The sequence below is a fragment of the Mytilus edulis genome, chromosome 11 (genome assembly GCF_963676685.1).
Source record: "Mytilus edulis chromosome 11, xbMytEdul2.2, whole genome shotgun sequence".
NCBI classification, from domain to species: domain Eukaryota; kingdom Metazoa; phylum Mollusca; class Bivalvia; order Mytilida; family Mytilidae; genus Mytilus; species Mytilus edulis.
In genome coordinates, this window is record NC_092354.1 from 17,385,406 (window position 1) to 17,404,430 (window position 19,025).

At 35.6% G+C, this 19,025-nt stretch overlaps 2 protein-coding genes across 2 annotated transcripts in view; both read right to left on the minus strand.

Moving 5' to 3' along the window:
- Window positions 1-19,025, minus strand: part of LOC139494042 (zinc finger protein 585A-like) — an 84,840-nt gene that overhangs the window by 46,961 nt on the left and 18,854 nt on the right. The gene's annotated exons all lie outside the window — the stretch shown is intronic.
- On the minus strand, window positions 1,169-6,602 carry LOC139495243 (uncharacterized). The gene is made up of 2 exons (XM_071283509.1): window positions 6,383-6,602; window positions 1,169-6,171 (listed from the first exon to the last, which is right to left on the minus strand). Exon 2 carries the CDS (start codon window positions 5,815-5,817, stop codon window positions 1,873-1,875), a length of 3,945 nt encoding a protein of 1,314 aa, XP_071139610.1. The 5' UTR covers window positions 5,818-6,171; window positions 6,383-6,602; the 3' UTR covers window positions 1,169-1,872.

Sequence of the window (19,025 nt, forward strand, 5' to 3'; positions counted from 1 at the left end):
AGAGAAGAGGACTGGTCGGAACCCTTGGCGAACGAAGATGACATAGATAGTACTTTTCTACATTTAATAATTGCTTCCCGCCTTTATAAGAGGGTCTGGATGGGGTCTGTTATTCTGTAAACATTTAATTTTTACCCTTTTTTTTTTTATCTAATCTTCAAAAAATTAACCCCTTTTTTCTCTAATCTTCATTTTTTAAGTGCATTATTCTTTAATCATTTAACCACATCCAAACCCTCTTATAAAGATCAGTAAGTGTTTGTATGATGTATGTTACATGGTATGTCAGTCGAACAAGGTCAGAAAAAGAACGACCATTTAACTTAGAGAAGGGGATAGCTTATATGCTCTTTTTTCCATTGATATTTTTTCCGTATCATGGAAGCATCAAATTATTTATGTTTTAATTGAAGCTCAGAAAACTAAACATGAAATTCAAAGGTAAAACATTGTTTATTTAGAAGTTAGAAAATATTTTTTGTTATATAAAAAGCATAACACATCCATCCATTCAGTGTAAAATTTTCGTGTCTTGTGTTTCATTCTACATATTTAATTAGCATCACGATAACAAGAGAGTGCGCATGCTACATCAGCAATCTAGCTATTACCTTAATACATTTTGACTGTGTAGGTATATCTAAATTAATTCTGACTGAATTCTGATATTGAAATATTAATAGTATTGTTACATTAGACTATTTACCGGATTTGTTATAACATAAGCAACACGACGGGTGCCACATGTGGAGCAGGATCTGCTTACCCTTCCGGCGCACTTGAGATCACCCAGCCCTAGTTTTTGGTGGGGTTCGTGTTGCTTATTCTTTAGTGTTTTATGTTGTGTCATGTGTTCTATTGTTTGTCTGTTTGTCTTCTTTCATTTTTAGCCATGGCGTTGTCAGTTTATTTTCGATTTAAGAGTTTGACTGTCCCTCTGGTATCTTTCGTCCCTCTTTTTCTCCTTTTAAAACAAAATAATAACCTAAAATTTATTTTACCAATTAAAGTCATATTCAACACCTATGAAATTTACTGACTAAATGAAATATAAAGTTAAAGTAAAAGTATTATTATAATGATTGCTTTTCATACATGAAATATATGATATCCTAGCGGTTGTTTGAAAACACTACTTCTCTAATACACGAGTATGTATACATTTTTGTAATGGCCTGACCATTAAGTATAACCGACGATTGGGCTCAAGGAGAAAAGACTATCAGGTGCTGATACTTTAATTATGAACCAATCTGACATATGGTAAAAAGCTGAAAAACAAATAAAATACAATTTTACAATGTGTTCAATTAATGTTATTATAACGAAATGTCAAAGGTAATTGATAGCACAGTCCGTTGAATGCGAGAAAATGTTGTACTTTCAAGGACAGATAAATTCCAGGTATTTCACGGAGAAAAGGTTCAATCATACGAAAGGCAATTTGAAGGCTTCAAAAACAATGTTGCAAAGTTAACTCACTCTGTGGTTAGCCACGAATTGTGTCCTAGATGACGTTTGTCTTTGAAAAGTTCTCCAGAACTGGTATGACCTTGCAATGTTCAGTTTGAGAGAGGGAAAGGTAGCGACGGTACGATGTTTTAACGTTAAAGATGAATAATCCTCCTAGACTGGAACACATAAATAGATTAAGAATATAATCAAACGAACTATATAAATTACAGAACGGTGTAACAGAATACTCCCCGTCTGATGTCTATCTGATATCACTTTTCCATAATTTTTTCGAATATGAATACAAGATTTACACAAATGAATTAATCCCAATATAAATTGAATATATACAGGTGAAATGTCCACTATTTCGTGTGAGAAATATCAGATCTAAACGATTTTTCACAATAAAAGTTCCTAATAAGTACGTTCCACGTGAAACTGGGTAGGCACAGTTTCTTGTCCTTTAGAAGAAGGGTGTCTCGGACGACATTGTTGTGTTCTGTAGAATGTTCTATTACTGCTGTATCGATAATGGGAACTGTTTTCTCCAACGTAGTTAGACGGCGATGACGATCGACGATAGATCGAAGTATAACAAGAGTTAGTAGTTGGTTGTCTTCCGATTTGGCGATATGACACATCTTTGTGAGTATCAGACGAAATTAGGCGTTTCGTCATAACGTTCAATCCTGCAGATCTAGTCGCTCTATCTGTAGAGTGGCGTCCTCTATGTTTGATCTTGTCGTAGTAATGTCCAAGAAAGGGTGTTACTCTGTGACGATGTCCAGATAAGACTACTGGTTCCTTTTCACTTATATTCAAGTCAGATTTGGCAATACTGCTTCCTCCTCGTAGTAGACGTTTCTCATGCAATGGCAGATTGAGATTGGCAATAGGTCCTTCTTTCGGAATAGGTTTGTGAATGCTATTGATTTCCTCTCCACGAACTTTAAGTTCTGTTGATTTCGGATTGAAACTTTCTTTATCTATAGATTTTTCTATAGAAGTCACATATTTTGCTTTTAGTGACGCGAGTGATGTCCCTTTAGATGAATTTGTGCGTTTACCAGGCTTGGTACTAGGTCCTGTACATTCAAGGGATTGCATTGAATGCGATTTAGCGACCTTGGCATTCGAATGAAAGTTTGTGTCGTTATACTGAACAACAATAGGATTCTTGTCCTTGACGCCTATTTCCGGTCTTGAGGCAAGACGTTGTTCTGATTCCGTGATTGAAACGTTAGTTATCTTTGTGTTGACTTGAATAGGAGAAGTTTGCTTGTCAATGTATGTATTTCCAATTATGACCCAACCAAGTCTCAACTTTTGGGCAAATGGAGTTCGGGATGGTCCTAGGCGTTGTTCAAGGACGTGGTGTGCCTCTATAAGGTCCCTTCCAATAAGGAGAAGAATTTGACAACGTTCCTCTATTGGTGGAATGCTTCCTCTGAGTTCTTTCAGATGAGGATGATGCATTGCAACTTCAGGAGTAGGAATTTCGTCTCGATGATTGGGAATATTATTACATTCAATTAATGTAGGCAGATCAAATTGTACGTCACTATGTACAGATTTTATGACGAAATCTTTTCCTCTTTTCCCGGAAGTAGCTACTCTGCCGGAGCATGTCGTAAGAGAGTAGTTTTCAGGTTTCTCCCGAACGTTAAACAGACTGAAGAATTCAGGCGAGGCAAGAGACCGGTTGCTTTGGTCGTCAATAATGGCGTACATCCTGATAATTTTGTTTGTCTTGTCCTTGTGATACACGTCCACAGGTAATATCTTGGCATAAGATTTCTCGCTCTTATGATCTTTGTAGATCTCTGTGCAGATCGAACTTACAGAGGTTAACTTTGTTTCAGCTGACTCTGTCTGCTCCCCGCCGTAGGCTTGTCTGGGTGAGCTAAACTGGGAACTTTCAGATTGTTGTGGTCTAGTGATGTGAAGTGCTGTGGTATGTCGTTCACTTCCACACTCGTTACAACTGATACTTGCGTTGCAGTCCCGACTTCTGTGTGTGGTTGACTCACAACACTTGTAGCACACATTGTTTTGTCTTAACAGTTCCTTGCGTTCCTCGATTGGTTTGGCTCGGAATGCTCGGCATTCATTCAAGGTATGCTTTGTCTTGTGTATGATACACAGATTTTGTTGTTGACTGCTGTCTTCAGTTTGCTGTTCAACAGCCGTCTTATGGACGTTGACTTTAGAGTACGTCTGAGGTGTGAACCTTGGCGTAGAGTCTTTTGTATTTGGTGTTACTTTTGATCCAAAGATGAACCCAGGATCGTTCTTAATTTTGCTCATTTCCCTGATGAAGGCAGAGAATTCTGTGAATGGCGGAAAGGCAACTTCATATTTGGACTTGTATCTTGAAGCCCTTGTTATCCACTTTTCTTGGAGTCCGTATGGTAGTTTTTCCACAATAGGATTTATACCGGACGAAGAATCGAAATAAGCAAGCAAACATCCCAGCTTGGGATTTTCCTTGTGATATTCGATTTCTGATAGAATATCAGACAAGTCATAAAGACGTGCGTTATCTTTGTTCGTCAAGGTAGGAAAATTGACGAGTTTACTCGTGATAGAGGCTTCCAACATTTCTGGAGCACCATATCGCTCATCCAGTCTTTGCCATAACCTCTGTAAGCCTCTAGTAGGGTTGTTGGCATTTGATGCCCTAATACTCATGGCATGTTTACCAGACTCTGGCCCTAGCCACTTTATCAGTAGGTCTATTTGTTCCGAGTCAGAAACTTGTAATTCGTCTATGACGTTTTTGAAGCTAGATTTCCATGTATGGAAGGATTCTGCCTGGTCATTAAAATTTGTTAGCCTGGAGAATAATAGGTCTTTGCGTAAAAGAAATCTAGTTATCTCCGACGTGGGATTGATTTGTTGCTGGTATGCTACAGGGTTCTCTTCTATAACGTCTTGTTTTGTGCGTAAGACAGGGGTCGCTTCTTTAACACCCTGTTTTTGGTGTTCAGTAGGGCTCTCATCTGAAAGACCTAGTTTTTGTATGCCGGTTACTAATCCCAGATCTGGGATAAAGGTAACTTCCGGTGACTTATTATCGGAAGGCAAGACGGCAGATGTCTGTGACAGCAAGTTCGATGCCACGGATGGCACGAACGCTGGTGCTTCGTGACTCAGCTCGATCTTAACAGGAATTTGTTTTTTCTTTTGAGGTCCTGTTACTTCCTTAACAACAGTTGATACAGGAAGTTTATTGACGAAATCTTGCACACGCTGGAGCGGGTCTTCCTTTTCGTCAGGGAGATCGCTATACGCTTGGCTATCATCGTATTCCAGGATACGAGCCTCGGCCTCTGCGGCTGCAGCTTCTTTCTGTGCTTCAAGAAGGTTAAATTTGGCTTTAAGCTCGGCCTTTTCCCGGCTTACTCGTGCGGCTTCTTGTTGCATTTGAGCCTTCCTGCGCATAGCCTCTTGTTCTAATTGTTGTTCTAATTGCGTTTTTCTGTGAGCGGCCTCTTGTTCTAATTGCACTTTTCTGTGAGCAGCCTCCTGTTCTAGCTGAACTGTTCTCTGTGCGGCCTCATGTTTACGTTGAGCGACTTCTTGCTCCATTTCTGCCTGTTTACGACTGGCTTCCTGTTCCATTTCAGCCTTTTTGTGTGCTGCTTCCTGTTCCATTTCAGCCTTTTTGCGTGCTGCTTCCTGTTCCATTTCATTTTGTCTGAACAGGGCTTGTTCTTCTAACATTGCTTCCTGTTGTAGGATAAGGGCATGTTTTTCGACAAATGCTATCTTAGACTTTGCAGCCTCTGCCTTGGCTCGCTTTCTCCGTGCCAGGCTTGACATGTCTGACACGTTAGAGCTACCGCTGTGCGAGGTTTTCTTACCCCTTGAGGTCTTTGTTTTAGTTGATTTGGCCTTTGTTAGAGCGAGGCGATGCTCGTGTAGTTTTTCCATAACTAGCTCCACTTTGGACAGACGTAAATCCAAAGAGAGTTTACATGCATCAATTTCCTTTTGACTCTCCAATGTTCGGGTCCTTTTCAGAAAGTCTAGGTATTCATCTGTAAGCCTACGATAATTATTACAGGCTTTAACAAGTTTTTCCTGGACTGTTAGGAGTTGCTGGAGATCGTTAGGAGGCGTTGTTACTTCCAATAACTGGGATTCAATGTCTGCCCAGAGAGCCTCTAGTTCCTGACAGAACTTGTCACGTTTTTCAGTGAAAGCTCCTTGTCCTTTTTCCGTGAGGTCACGTACTCGCCTAGCCTCGGGAGTTTCATCTGACTGTGATGTATTAGACGGATTTTCTAATAGTTCAGGGACATCTCCATCTTGGGGCTGAATCTCTTCTTGTTGTTCCACATGACTGGGATCCATGTTGACTCAACGTTGTTGGGTTGCTGTCGAGTTCACACAAGATATGTAGTCCACTGTCAGTGTAAAGGTATGTACGTATGTACGTTGCTACGTTGTCGTTCCTTGTCTGGATATGTAAAGACAGGTTGTCGTCAATTTACTGTACGTCAAGGGATGACGCGTACATGCAGGGCTCAACAGGTAGGTTGCTGTGTAGCTGTGGAGTGGCGTTATCTGTGAGACACAACAGGCAAGTTGTAGACTTTTTACTGTAATGGCCTGACCATTAAGTATAACCGACGATTGGGCTCAAGGAGAAAAGACTATCAGGTGCTGATACTTTAATTATGAACCAATCTGACATATGGTAAAAAGCTGAAAAACAAATAAAATACAATTTTACAATGTGTTCAATTAATGTTATTATAACGAAATGTCAAAGGTAATTGATAGCACAGTCCGTTGAATGCGAGAAAATGTTGTACTTTCAAGGACAGATAAATTCCAGGTATTTCACGGAGAAAAGGTTCAATCATACGAAAGGCAATTTGAAGGCTTCAAAAACAATGTTGCAAAGTTAACTCACTCTGTGGTTAGCCACGAATTGTGTCCTAGATGACGTTTGTCTTTGAAAAGTTCTCCAGAACTGGTATGACCTTGCAATGTTCAGTTTGAGAGAGGGAAAGGTAGCGACGGTACGATGTTTTAACGTTAAAGATGAATAATCCTCCTAGACTGGAACACATAAATAGATTAAGAATATAATCAAACGAACTATATAAATTACAGAACGGTGTAACAGAATAATTTTTTTTACATTATTTACACGAGATCACTTCAGGGATTATTGTGCCCTGTACGCACTTGTGATCTACTCGCAGGCAAAATCCTTAAATTGTGCTGGTGATTGTACTACTCTTGCAGACCGTGTTATTATCTGTGTTTCTTTAACCCAAATAATCCAGTCGTTATATTCCGACTCACTATCGATCGCTACATTACCTCGAGAGGACACTGACCGACAGAGGGCGCTGAATCATTCTGGATAAATTGTCTTGATTGTTTATTTCTCCTGGTTCAAAGTAGGAATTGTCTCTTTTAATTTCTGTGTGTTCATTATTATCATCTTCTAGTGTGTGTTTAAGTTGGCGACGATTTTTACGTAAAGTTCGTGCTCCAACATCAACTTCGTACGATCTGATGTTGAAGTCATAAAACTTTGCTCAGTGCTTGGAACACAAAAATCATGCTTGAAACATGAATTCCAACATTTTGATTGGTTGATATTCGAGTACGAGTACACAAAACGAACTCCAAAGTTTTATGACCGCAAGGCCCGATGTTGACCTGTTGTTTGATAGTCCATTTCTTTCACTCTTTGTTGGATTTTAATGGTTGTATTCTTACGGTTCTCCATTTTTTAACGTTGGCAAATCTTTTGTTCTTTGATTGTACAGTGAAACCTGGCTTAACCGAATCCTCCACAAACCGAAAACCTGTATAAACCAAACACGTTCTTAAGCACCGTCATATCAAATTGTATGCGTTGTAAACCTGTTAAAACCGAAAATCGGCAAAAACCGAACAAAATCTCGTCCCGAAGAGGTTCGGTTTAAACAGGTTTCACTGTATTAGAGTTGTTGCTTTTGTTTTTGTTTCATTAATTCTGTTTGTACCTTATTCGGGGCAACACCTTTCGGTCTAAGAATACTTATATCACACGAAATACCAAGTCGTTCATGGTCAAAAGTAGGAATAGATCTAATGACATTTCAAAGTGAGAACTATCTAGTGACAGTAGACTTAAAAATACCTTTAAAATGCGATTTTAATGGTGGTGTACTTCGGGATAGGCAAATGGAGCTACCATATGATTTTAGGCGGACTAGGACGAAAAGTATTGTCCTGCATTTCTTTTAGTTGTACTCTCTGTCAAGCCTTTTTATTTCCCCCTCTATTCGGTCTTACTCCCCCCATAAAAATAAAATTCATATGGAAGCTCCCTTAGATTTGAACGAAATGTACAAGTCTTGCTTCTGTTGTCAAACCGTTAACAATTAACATCGAAGTATATAAAATATAAGTATGGCCTTGAAATTAAAAGTTACAGGACAAAGGTTTTACATCATACGGTACTACATGTATAGGTATTTATAACTAACGATTGGAAATCTAAAACCAACAAAAAACGATGTATTCTTATACAGCGATATCGTTGTCAAACATAACTTTAACGCTTTAGTATATATATTTAAGGATTCTAAAACAGCTCGATCGTACATGTAACAAATTACAACAAAACAAAATGTACAATTTATGTTCAAAACAATAAACGAATAACATATGATTTACAGCAACGAACGACAATCACTGAATTACAGTCATTTGATATTCTGGAAGGAATGACTGTACTGTTATGAGGGGGGCAAGGGGGGGGGGGGGGGGGTCCCCATTACAGCAAAACAGTGAATTGATTTGGTGAAAAACAGATAACAAGGAATTGAAAAGGGATAATAACAGATAACAGTAAATGAAATATGAAAATAAATCTGTCCAGGACCAATCAAGTAGATGACTCGTAGATCTTAGTATATAACTTGTGGTATGGACCTAGAAAATTGTAATTTGTGTAAAGTCTGTTATGATAAAAGTTCTTTTCCCTTTTTAAATAAATCATAGAAAAACGTATAACTCATAAGATTTTGGCACAAAAAATATAATCACGGAAAGAATGAATTGTTATGATCAAGAACTTTTTTCTAAATATTTTATAACCAATCATTTTTTGGCACAAAGTTGTGTGATATTCGGGTAATTATACATCGTCGGAGTTTTCCCTTAAGATAAATGTGCAATTATTCGGTTAATTGACACGCTAAGTACATTTTCTTTCGGAATTCCATTTCTAAATGAATTTAATTCTCCCTCGTTAAGACGTCTCGTGTCATTATTTCTAAATCTTGTAATTTATTACACAACTAGTCAATGTCAAGATAGATATTTTAAGATATAATTACACCGATCTATATGAAAGTGTTGAGATTTGAAAATGTGCGCTGCCTAAGGTTAGAAAGGGACAATTAAAAATGACTTTTTTCCCTTCAAAATCATGTTCATCAGTTATTTTAAGCTTGCTCATATTGGAATTTTTCGTTAATTTACTACAATATAAAAATGTCTATAATTCTGTAAACTGACACAATTCTACGCTATGCATATTCATTTAACGTGTTCTTTGTACTCATTCTTTTAACGAATTTTTCTCAATTATATCCGGTTAATTCAGAAATTATTGAAATTTTTGCAGGTTGGACAGGATACGGGGCACCGAATGGGACTTGCACTTTTTGTAATCAAAATCAATTTTGTGTATACAAAATTCAATTCTGTAGTTTTTGTCTTACAAAACTATGTGATACAAACTTGTTTTATGAGAACTTCAATTTTGTAATGAAAACAATCTTTTTGTAGACAAAATTCTTTTTTGTTGACAAAATTCTTTTTTGTAGACAAAATTCTTTTTTGTAGACAAAATTCTTTTTTGTAGACAAAATTCTTTTTTGTAGACCAAATTCTTTTTGTAGACAAAATTTTGTCAAAAAGGTATGCAAATATAAACTTTTGTTACCTGATATGGAAATTAAAACACAAAAGTCAATATTGTTTGAGACAAGAGAGACAAGATTCAATTTTGTTACCATGGTTACGACAAAATTCAATTTTGTGAAGAAGACAAAATTGGAAATTGTGTCACAAAAGTCGATTTTGTATGCAAATTAGTTCACAGAATCCAAACTAAACTAATTCGCATACAAAATTGCTTTTTGTCGCCCAATTTTCAAATTAAGTCACAAAAGTCAAGTCTGTGATACAAAAATTAACTTTGTCATGACAAGAGTAACTTTTGTCCACTGTAAGATAATTTTGTATGACAAAATTTAAATTTGTATATATACTTTTTGTTGAACAAATCTCACTTTTGTCCGTACAAAATTGAATTTCGAGTACAAAACCACAAAAGTCCCATTCGGCGCCTCGTACATGGATATTTTAAGATATAATAATAAGACCGATCTATATGAAAGTGTTGAGATTTAAAAAGGTGCGCTGCCTAAGGAACAATTTAGAAAGTTCGACAGGCTGTTTTTTTTCAAAATCATCTATCGACAAATATTAGTTAAAGCTTGCTGATATTGGTTTTGGTTATGAAGAAACTTCTACTGAATTTTGATACATACTTAAAAAAAAATATTTCCAAATCGCAGCTTCGCGTCAATTAAAGCAATAGGACATGTGGTTACAATTTCAAACATATGACACAGTGAAACCTGACTTACCCGAATCCTGTATAATAAACCGAAAACCAGTAAAAACCAAACATATTCGTAAGCACCGTCATATCAAATGATGCTCATTGTGAACCTGATGAAATCGAACATCGGCCAAAACCGAACAAAATCTTAATCACCGAAGAGGTTCGGTTTAAACAGGTTTCACGGTATATAAATAAGATGTAATACGATTGCCAATGATACAACTGTCCACCAGAGATCACAAGACGTAGAATCGAAAAACAGTAGGTTACCGAACGGTTTTCAACAAAACCCATACCACATAGAAAACTATAAGAGGCCCCGAAAAGAAAATTGTAAAAGAAACCAAACGAGAAAACTACCAGCCTGCATGATGTATGTACAAAACAATGAACGATAAAAAAAAATATGACATCCAGCGTCAAACGACATCCACTAAATTACAAGCTTCTGACATGGGATAAGCACATAGGGTATCACAAGCCCAGTACGTAGTCAGTGACATGAATTGTCATTGATATGGTTATATTTATAAATTTACTGTGTACAAATTTTTGAATTTTTTGAATTACTATAAGGCTTTTAAACCTCAAGCAGAGATCACCTTAGCTGTATTTGGCAAAACTTTAAGGAATTTTGGTTTTCAATGCTCTTCAACTTCGTACTTTATTTGGCCTTTTTATTTTTTTTGGATTCGAGCGTCACTGATGAGTCTTTTGTAGACGAAACGCGCGTCTGGCGTATATACTAAATTTAGTCCTGGTATGTATGATGAGTTTATTTACAGAATCAAACTCTCCGCCAGTTCCAGCTCCGATCCGCATACTACTCTACACTTATGGATGGAACAAAGGTGGCATGGTAGTATTTTTTAGTCCGGTCCATAAGGAATAATGATAGTGAAAAACACATGATATTTGCCCTCAGTAATTTTTTTTACGGAGATCAGATGCTTTAATCATTAAAGCTAGAGGCTTTTTTTACCCCATGTAAGATTTGCTCTAAATGCTTTGGTTTCAGAGTTACGAGGCAAAATCTACATTTACCCCTATGTTCTATTTTTAGCCATGGCGTCCATCTTGGTTGGTTGGCCGGTCACCGAACAATTTTTTTTAACTAGATACCAAATGGTGATTGTGGCCAAGTTTGGTTTAATGTGGCCTAGTAGTTTCAGAGGAGAAGATTTTTTTGTAAAAGTTAACGACGACGAGACGACGGACGCCGGACGCCAAGTGATGAGAAAAACTTACTTAGCCCTGTGGGCCAGGTGAGCAAAAAAAAAAAAAAAAGAACAGGGAGGGCTGACATTATGCAAAACATCGCTACATACTGTAGGTTGCATTTCTATAAATATTGACAATGAAATTTCCCATAGAAACTCCTTTTACAGCTAAAACTGTACCACTTTTACTATGAAGTTTTGAAAAAAAATCTTATCCAAGAATTAAAAGTTCATATGCACCACAATTTTTTTTAAGGTCAAAATATTGGGCTGTGCGGCATATTTTCAACGTTTATAGGCCCTGAACTTCTCAGAGTTTAAACTAACACTAATTTTCTAAACTACCCCTACCTCGAATGAATCAATGTAAACAATATGCACATGGATATTTACCGGTAACATTCCCAAGTTAAGTCACTGTGAGATAGAACGCAGGGAGCATAACTGGAACCAGTATGTAAACAATTAATTTTCTATGAATACTCAAGATCTCCCCAAAAGAGGCGTGTTTTGAGAAACAGCTGTATTTACGAAGTGCAACATGTATGTGTCTGTCGTTGTCTAATACTGTTGGAACTACTTTTCTTGTTACTTTTATCGACTCCTGATACTTACAATCAAAAGTTATTATTTAACTGTTGAGATTAATTGTATCTCTTGCAATTAAAAATGATTCATATATATTTTTATTGATATAAAAGATGTATTTAAACGATAACTAAATGCATGAAAATAATCATTAAATACAAAATATTGACTAATTTCGTAAACTGTGAACTAAAACCAGCTAATTCTGAAATTACGTTATTAATACAATCCCGACCAGGTCCGGATCAATGATGTGATGTTAAGAATGGTGCGTCTCTGAAAATGAGGAGTTAGAGGGCCATCTTTTGACAAAATATTATCTGTAATTGTAGCTATACATTATCTTTTTTTCTTTTTACTACGGGAAGGGAGAGCGACTGTGGATATCTGACAACACCATCTTTATAACTATACTGTGACATTATGCACTCAATTGGCCGTTTCAGAATCTAATGCATTCTGGGAAACATTTTCAAAAGTGTACACAAAACGTCGGGATTTGTTAAAAGCGTATTAAACAATTGAGATTAAACCAATGACATGACGTTATTTTCATTTTTGGGTACGAATAATGAGATAACCCATAGTAATTGAAGACATGTTGGTGACCTTGAAGGCTTCTGCTGTTGTCTGTTCTATGGTCGAGTTGTTGTCTCTTTTACACATTCCCCATTTCCATTCTCAATTTTATCGTTCTGAAAAGGCTAATTGAAAAAATGAAAGAAACTGATAGGTAATCTAGAAGGATCATCTTAAACATTATTCAGATCTTTCAAACAAACAGTGTAATCGATTATGTCCAGACATTGTCATGTTTAATCGGATGTTTCTAACAATCGATTTAAGCGGTTATGTCCAGACATTGTCATGTATTCAGATGTTTTAAACAATCGATTTAAACGATTAAGACTAGACATCGTCTTGTAATAGTTCATCAAGATTACAGCGAACAACACCAAACAAAGCACTTTAAAGTGTCTATGAAAGGTTTTACTGTCAACTTGTCTATACTAAAGAACTTACAATAATCTGTAATATGACAAAGATAGCGTAACTTGTCAATCAAATAGGATACTAAATATTATCTGTATTAAGGAAGTTCGCTGCTCAGTTTCAAAATAAATAGCTTTCCATAACACTAGTATATATTGAAAGGGGATTAATTGAGGAATCAAAAAAGGAAAAAAATATAGGGGTCAATATGCTTGTTTTCGAGATATTAGCCATTGGAATTTTGGCGGGGAAATGTTCTCTCTTGACTTTTCATAGCTTTATCATTGACCAGTTAACGTTCTCAAAAACCATTGAAAAATAAATAAGATTTTTTAATGCATTCAAATGGATAAAACCAGAGGATTTCGAGAATCTGACAAAAATTCCAAAACATGACAAGCAAACATCCTTAAAGAAGTTTTTGAATATCATTGTATGAAGATGAACTGTCTATATTGTGAAAGACATTGTTTTCCTTTCATGAATGCAGCCAACAAATACAAAAGAAAAGAAAATGTTCTTCTGTGATATTAAGACTGGGTCAATAGCACTGATGTGAAATGTTTAGTTTCCGAGGATACCATCTGACATGATATCCATGTTTGATTACGATAGCATAATGAATTACTTAAACATTGTGATAGTTTATGTACAAAAAAGGGGCTGTAACTCTCTCATGTTTGCTGACTTAATCAAGGGTGTGGAAATGCTATGCCCGACTCGCCCGACTGGTACATTTGAACAACCGGACAAGTAATTATGTTTGTCTTGGTTGCCCGTGGACAAGTAAAAAATATATACAAGACAAAGTTTAAATCCAATAAAAACATAAAATTAATTTCAAAACGTATAAAGTTGTTTAATTCATGTAAAAGAAAACTATTGTTCAGCAAGGACTTATACGTCCTTGTGTTCAGCAAGTAAAAACATCAATGTTCATGACGAAAATATTACATGATATCGGAAACAGAACGATTACCAAAATAAATAAAAATAAGTATGCGAACCCGAGTCGCGTAACATTGCATTGGCTTTGTCCATTGACCCGGGATTATCGATTAGGTTTTATCCATCATTTACCGGAAGTGTCATTTCTTTAAATTTGTATCGAGATTCAGATAAATACTTAATAAAAAGCTGGGCAAGCAAGACAATAAGAGTTATGAGTCGAGTAGAAAACCTTAAATGCAAATGGAGGACACAGAGAATTTAAAAAAAACGGAAGCGAGAATTCAGACATCGTGGATATATATGGAAATTTCGGAAAATAAATTAAGTTTTTGTTTTATTTATAGATGAAACGTCAACATTATTTGTTATCAAAGTGGTAAATAGAAGGGACGCTTTTATTGCCCATCAAGACAATAATAAATAAGAAAAAAAAACAAGTGTGTCAGTTGAGAGAAGCACCACAAAATCAATAGTTTATCTATTATTTAGTTTACCGTGATTTCTTCAATCACTGTCCTCAAATTTAGTATATCAGGCGCGGATCCAGAGGGGGGGGGGGGGGGTTCCGGGGGTTGGAACCCCCCTTTTTTTGGACGATCAATGCATTTGAATTGGGACATGTAATTGGAACCCCCTTTGTCCTGGGTTGGGAACCCCCCCCCCTTTTTAAAATGGCTGGATCCGCCCCTGTATATGTACCTACTGGCTACAATTTTTATTCAAAAACTGCTGCAAAATTGTCCTTAACATGTCATTTCATTGGTTGGTTTGCTGTTATGTTTCTGTCCCATTGAGGTTAACGCATTTCCTACTTTCCAAATTTTTTACACATACAGTGCTAAGTAAGAATCATGTATTAGCTAACAAGAAATACTTCAATATTTATTGGGATCATCAGGGCAAGTAAATTTTTTAGTATTACTTGCCCAGGGACAAGTGCTCACAACAAATATTTCCACACCCCTGCTTAAGGCAAAGATACAGTATATGAATTTGAAATTCTTCAACATCACGTCAACATCACAACAATGAATAGGAAAACAAACTGCCAATTTGCTACTTCTAGTACTCAGTCTTTTAATTTTAGTTTATGGTTGAAGCATAACATTATTATTATAAGAATTGAATGCTTCTATTTTGTAATTTTACAGGGTTGTTAAAACGTTGATCGTACGCACATTTTTAGTATGAAGGTATTCCGCGTTTCAAACAAATTGTGCTTCGGTAACCCTTTTGCATTCCGGCAATATAATTGTAAAAAGAAGCATTTAATTCTTAACAGATGAATTACATAAACCACGATAATCTAGACAAATTGGAGCCCTAAAGGAAAATTATTAACAAGACGAAGTTAGTAGGCCTATATGGAGCAACGACTATACATTTTGTACGTGCATTACGTGTGTACCAAGTAACCTTTTTGTAATTTGCACCTACCTACCCGCTGGTAACGTAGACAAATTAGACAAAAAAGAGAATATTAACGAGAACGTGGTTATATCATTAATGACATAACGTATACATCTTTAACATTTACGTTAACTCCATTAGGGAACATTTCTGTAGAAAGCCTCGTTTTCGTATTTCCCTAGATACAAAGAAATGCGACAGTCATTACAAAAACATCAACTTTGTTCTGTAGCTAATTTGTCTTGTTTGTTTTGATGATAAGCACAATCTGTTTATAAATCTTTTTACCTAGAGACAATCAATATTATTGACGGGGAACCAGTTTAGAATGTGATATATAGGGTAATTAAAGCTGGGAACAGTACATCAATATATATATATCCATGATTAAAGCAACAAATGGTTGAATTGATTTCCCTTTTTGTACTCTGTGCAATAACTTATTTATTAAAGTGTTGAAAATTATTTTGAAGAAGTGTGTTGATTTATAAACTGCGTACCCGTCAATTGAAGGGACTTAATGGTGTTGAGGGTCTCTGTGCTTATTTTCGAGCTATAAGCCATTAAAAATTTGGCGGGAAGTAATTCGAGAAGTGATACTCCATCAATGCTAAGACACGTACATTGTATAAGGTAAAAGTCCTAGTCAGCCTTTTTCCCGCCATATTTTTTTTAAAATTAAATATCTCTAAAATTCCATAACCTAAATATTAATAGTTTAACTTATTTTGTTCCTTTTTTATTTCACACGACTACATGTACAACCTTTACACACTGACTATTGGAGTTATTTAAAAATGTCACAAGTTCCCTTTCTTTTCAACTCTCTTGCTTAGTTTATATCCTAAATATGTAATGGTCCGTAGTGATGTTGTATGATATTTGTGGTCACTGGACATTCTGCAATCGATCGGCAATCCTCAGGTACCTGGGTTGAGTTCAATATCGTAGCACGTAGCGGCTACGTAGCCGCTATCAATTTCTATGTAACAACTAGTCTAAAGCTACACGTTCAAGAGTTAAAATCTACGTAGCACTACGTAGCTGCTACACTATTGAACGCAGCCCTGATAATCTCTTTAAAATCAGGGTTGAGTTCAATATCGTAGAGGCTACTTAGTGCTACGTAGATTTTGACTATTGAACGTGTAGCTATATACTAGTTGCTACATAGAGCTTTTTTCGTTCAGAGTTCAGAGTTCAAAGATTGCAGTTAACTTTGATTTCTAAAATTGATTCGAATTTGTGAAATTATTTTAAAAATAAATGGAATTTCCGATTTTTGGAATTTATGCAGTAATATTATAATTACTAGATTGATGTCTTATCAAAACAATATTCGATTATTTTCAATGATGCAGATTGTGAATTTTAAAAAAGACAGAAACACTTTATAAAACTTTTTTGAAAATTGTCATGGTGTAAAGCAACACATGCAAATTGTCCGTACATATTTATACAATTCACGATAAAATATTGAATGTTTCTCATGTTTGATGCTTTTATGTCTTTGATCAAAAGAAACGTTTTTTTCTTTTCATAATGGCTTTATTTTTAGTCGATTTACATAGGCTAGCCTTCAACACCCACAGCATTGCATACCATTACTCTAGGCGTACTTAATCAACAAGTAATCAAAAGCACAAATACAAACGCACATAAAAGAGAATATAAATATAAGTTTGTGATTTGAAATTCATGTTTTAAAATATAAAAACATAAAACGGGATCATTAGCATGTAGATAAATTTAATAATTATATCAATTTAATTTTTCTTTGATGTTTATGCACCTCCAAATCGGAATGAACACTATAACTACTATTAAAATCACAAATGTTCAAATTTATTTTATTATTTGAATTGAATACTTTTAAGATGTTTGATCGATGCATGCATAGATAATTTGTTTTAAACAAAGTTATGTAGCAGACGGCATAATTTTGTTTAAGCTTTTGGTACAATTATGGATATGTACTTTCATCATGATTTGAGAAACCCTTACAATTAAGTTGCATACATTTAAAGAAAATATTAATATATGAGATACTGAATATTCTTTAATGTGACAATGAAGAAACGACAAGTAATATGACTCTTAGACTTATACATACAGCCTTCAACAAGTTAAGAAACCAGATTGATTGATATGTGGTTAACGTCCAGTGGCAAATATTTCATACATTTGCAGGAACAAATTCGCAATAATATAAAAAAAAAGATAGGACTGGTGTTGTAACTGTGGTCGTATGGGAAAAGGTAGCCGGTGGAAAATAAGGGGATAATATTTAGATATATTTTTGATGGGGACAGAAATTTGAAAGATGTGTTACATGGGTTTATAACTTGAACAGAGAGCAAGGAACTCTCTCTACCAATCGTCATACTCGGAACTCGGCTGATTTCGTTCCTTAAAGAAGTTGAGTAGCGGTTTCATCCAATTATTGACAATTGTCTTTCTACACGAGGCGTCAGATTTCAACACACCAGTGTCCATAAGATTAATTCGTCACAAATCGTTCCACACAAAGTGCTCGAAAAAACAAAAGCATAACTACTTAGAAAAAAAGGACAACTGATGTGGGTTTCACGACTTGCGACAGTCGCGTGACCTTGTAAGGGTTAAACTGTAAGGCTTTTCTTCCAATTTTAGATCAAATTTATATAATCTTATTTCATATCCGTGTCGTGTTTAAACAGTTTTGAGTTAACCATTATCTAGTTCTAACCGTAATTGTTTTTTTCCGGCACATTTATTGGACGGGTTTATAGTACGGCGGCTTTGTGAAAAATTGTGAACATCCCGCTACAAGCATGAAATTTGGCATAGACCTTCCTCAACTAATACTCTTTTATTTCAGATAGGGAGGCATTTGAAAAAAAAAGTGTCACTTCCGGTAAAATCCAAAATGGCGGACATCATACTTAAATCACCCAAATATCGAAGGCTAGTGTGTTAAAAGGTGTTATTATCATGCTACTATCATAATATTTGGTACAAACCTTTGTTATGTACTACTTTTGGATACATTTAATAGATTAGATGTCTTTAATAACCCTGCTTCCGGTAAAATCCAACATGGCGGACATTGTACTTAAATAAGCTTATTTGTAATGGAGGGTAATAAATGCTTTTTTAACGTATTTGCTTCTATCATTACATTGTGCAGGAACCTTTCGTTGGTGCTTCTCACATTGATACAATGTATAAGACACATGTCTTAAAAACCCTTACTATTATTATCTTAAATTAAGGCAATCTCCATCTGCCCCTTAGCTTCAGACAAGATCAAGTTATATAACTAAGTTATGTTAAGGTAAATTTATGGAATATATCATGGTCTAGATGAAGGTTTCGTTATTTTTTTTTAAAATTCTTTTTTGACATTTCCCCTTTATTCCCTCTTCTTTATTTTATGCCTATTTTGCAGTATTGGTTCATCATGATCAACAAATTCTTTAAACCCCACCTAGACCCTCGTATGCTTATCGTTTATTTAGGTGTATTAAAATAGGTCGCTTGTCTCTTCTTTGTTTTTGTAAAATACTTAATCCTTCTTCTTTTCAAAAGAGTTTTTGGAATACATCTGAAGTTTGTTTTTTTTAGCTCACAGTATCAAAAACCTAGCAACCGGAAGCAATGAAAAAATAAATAAAGTGCAGTCTTTGTCTTACCATTGACAATTTCTTGATCAGATGTTATGTAATTATGGAACCTTTTAGTTTGTTCATTGAAGTGACAATCTGTTGGTT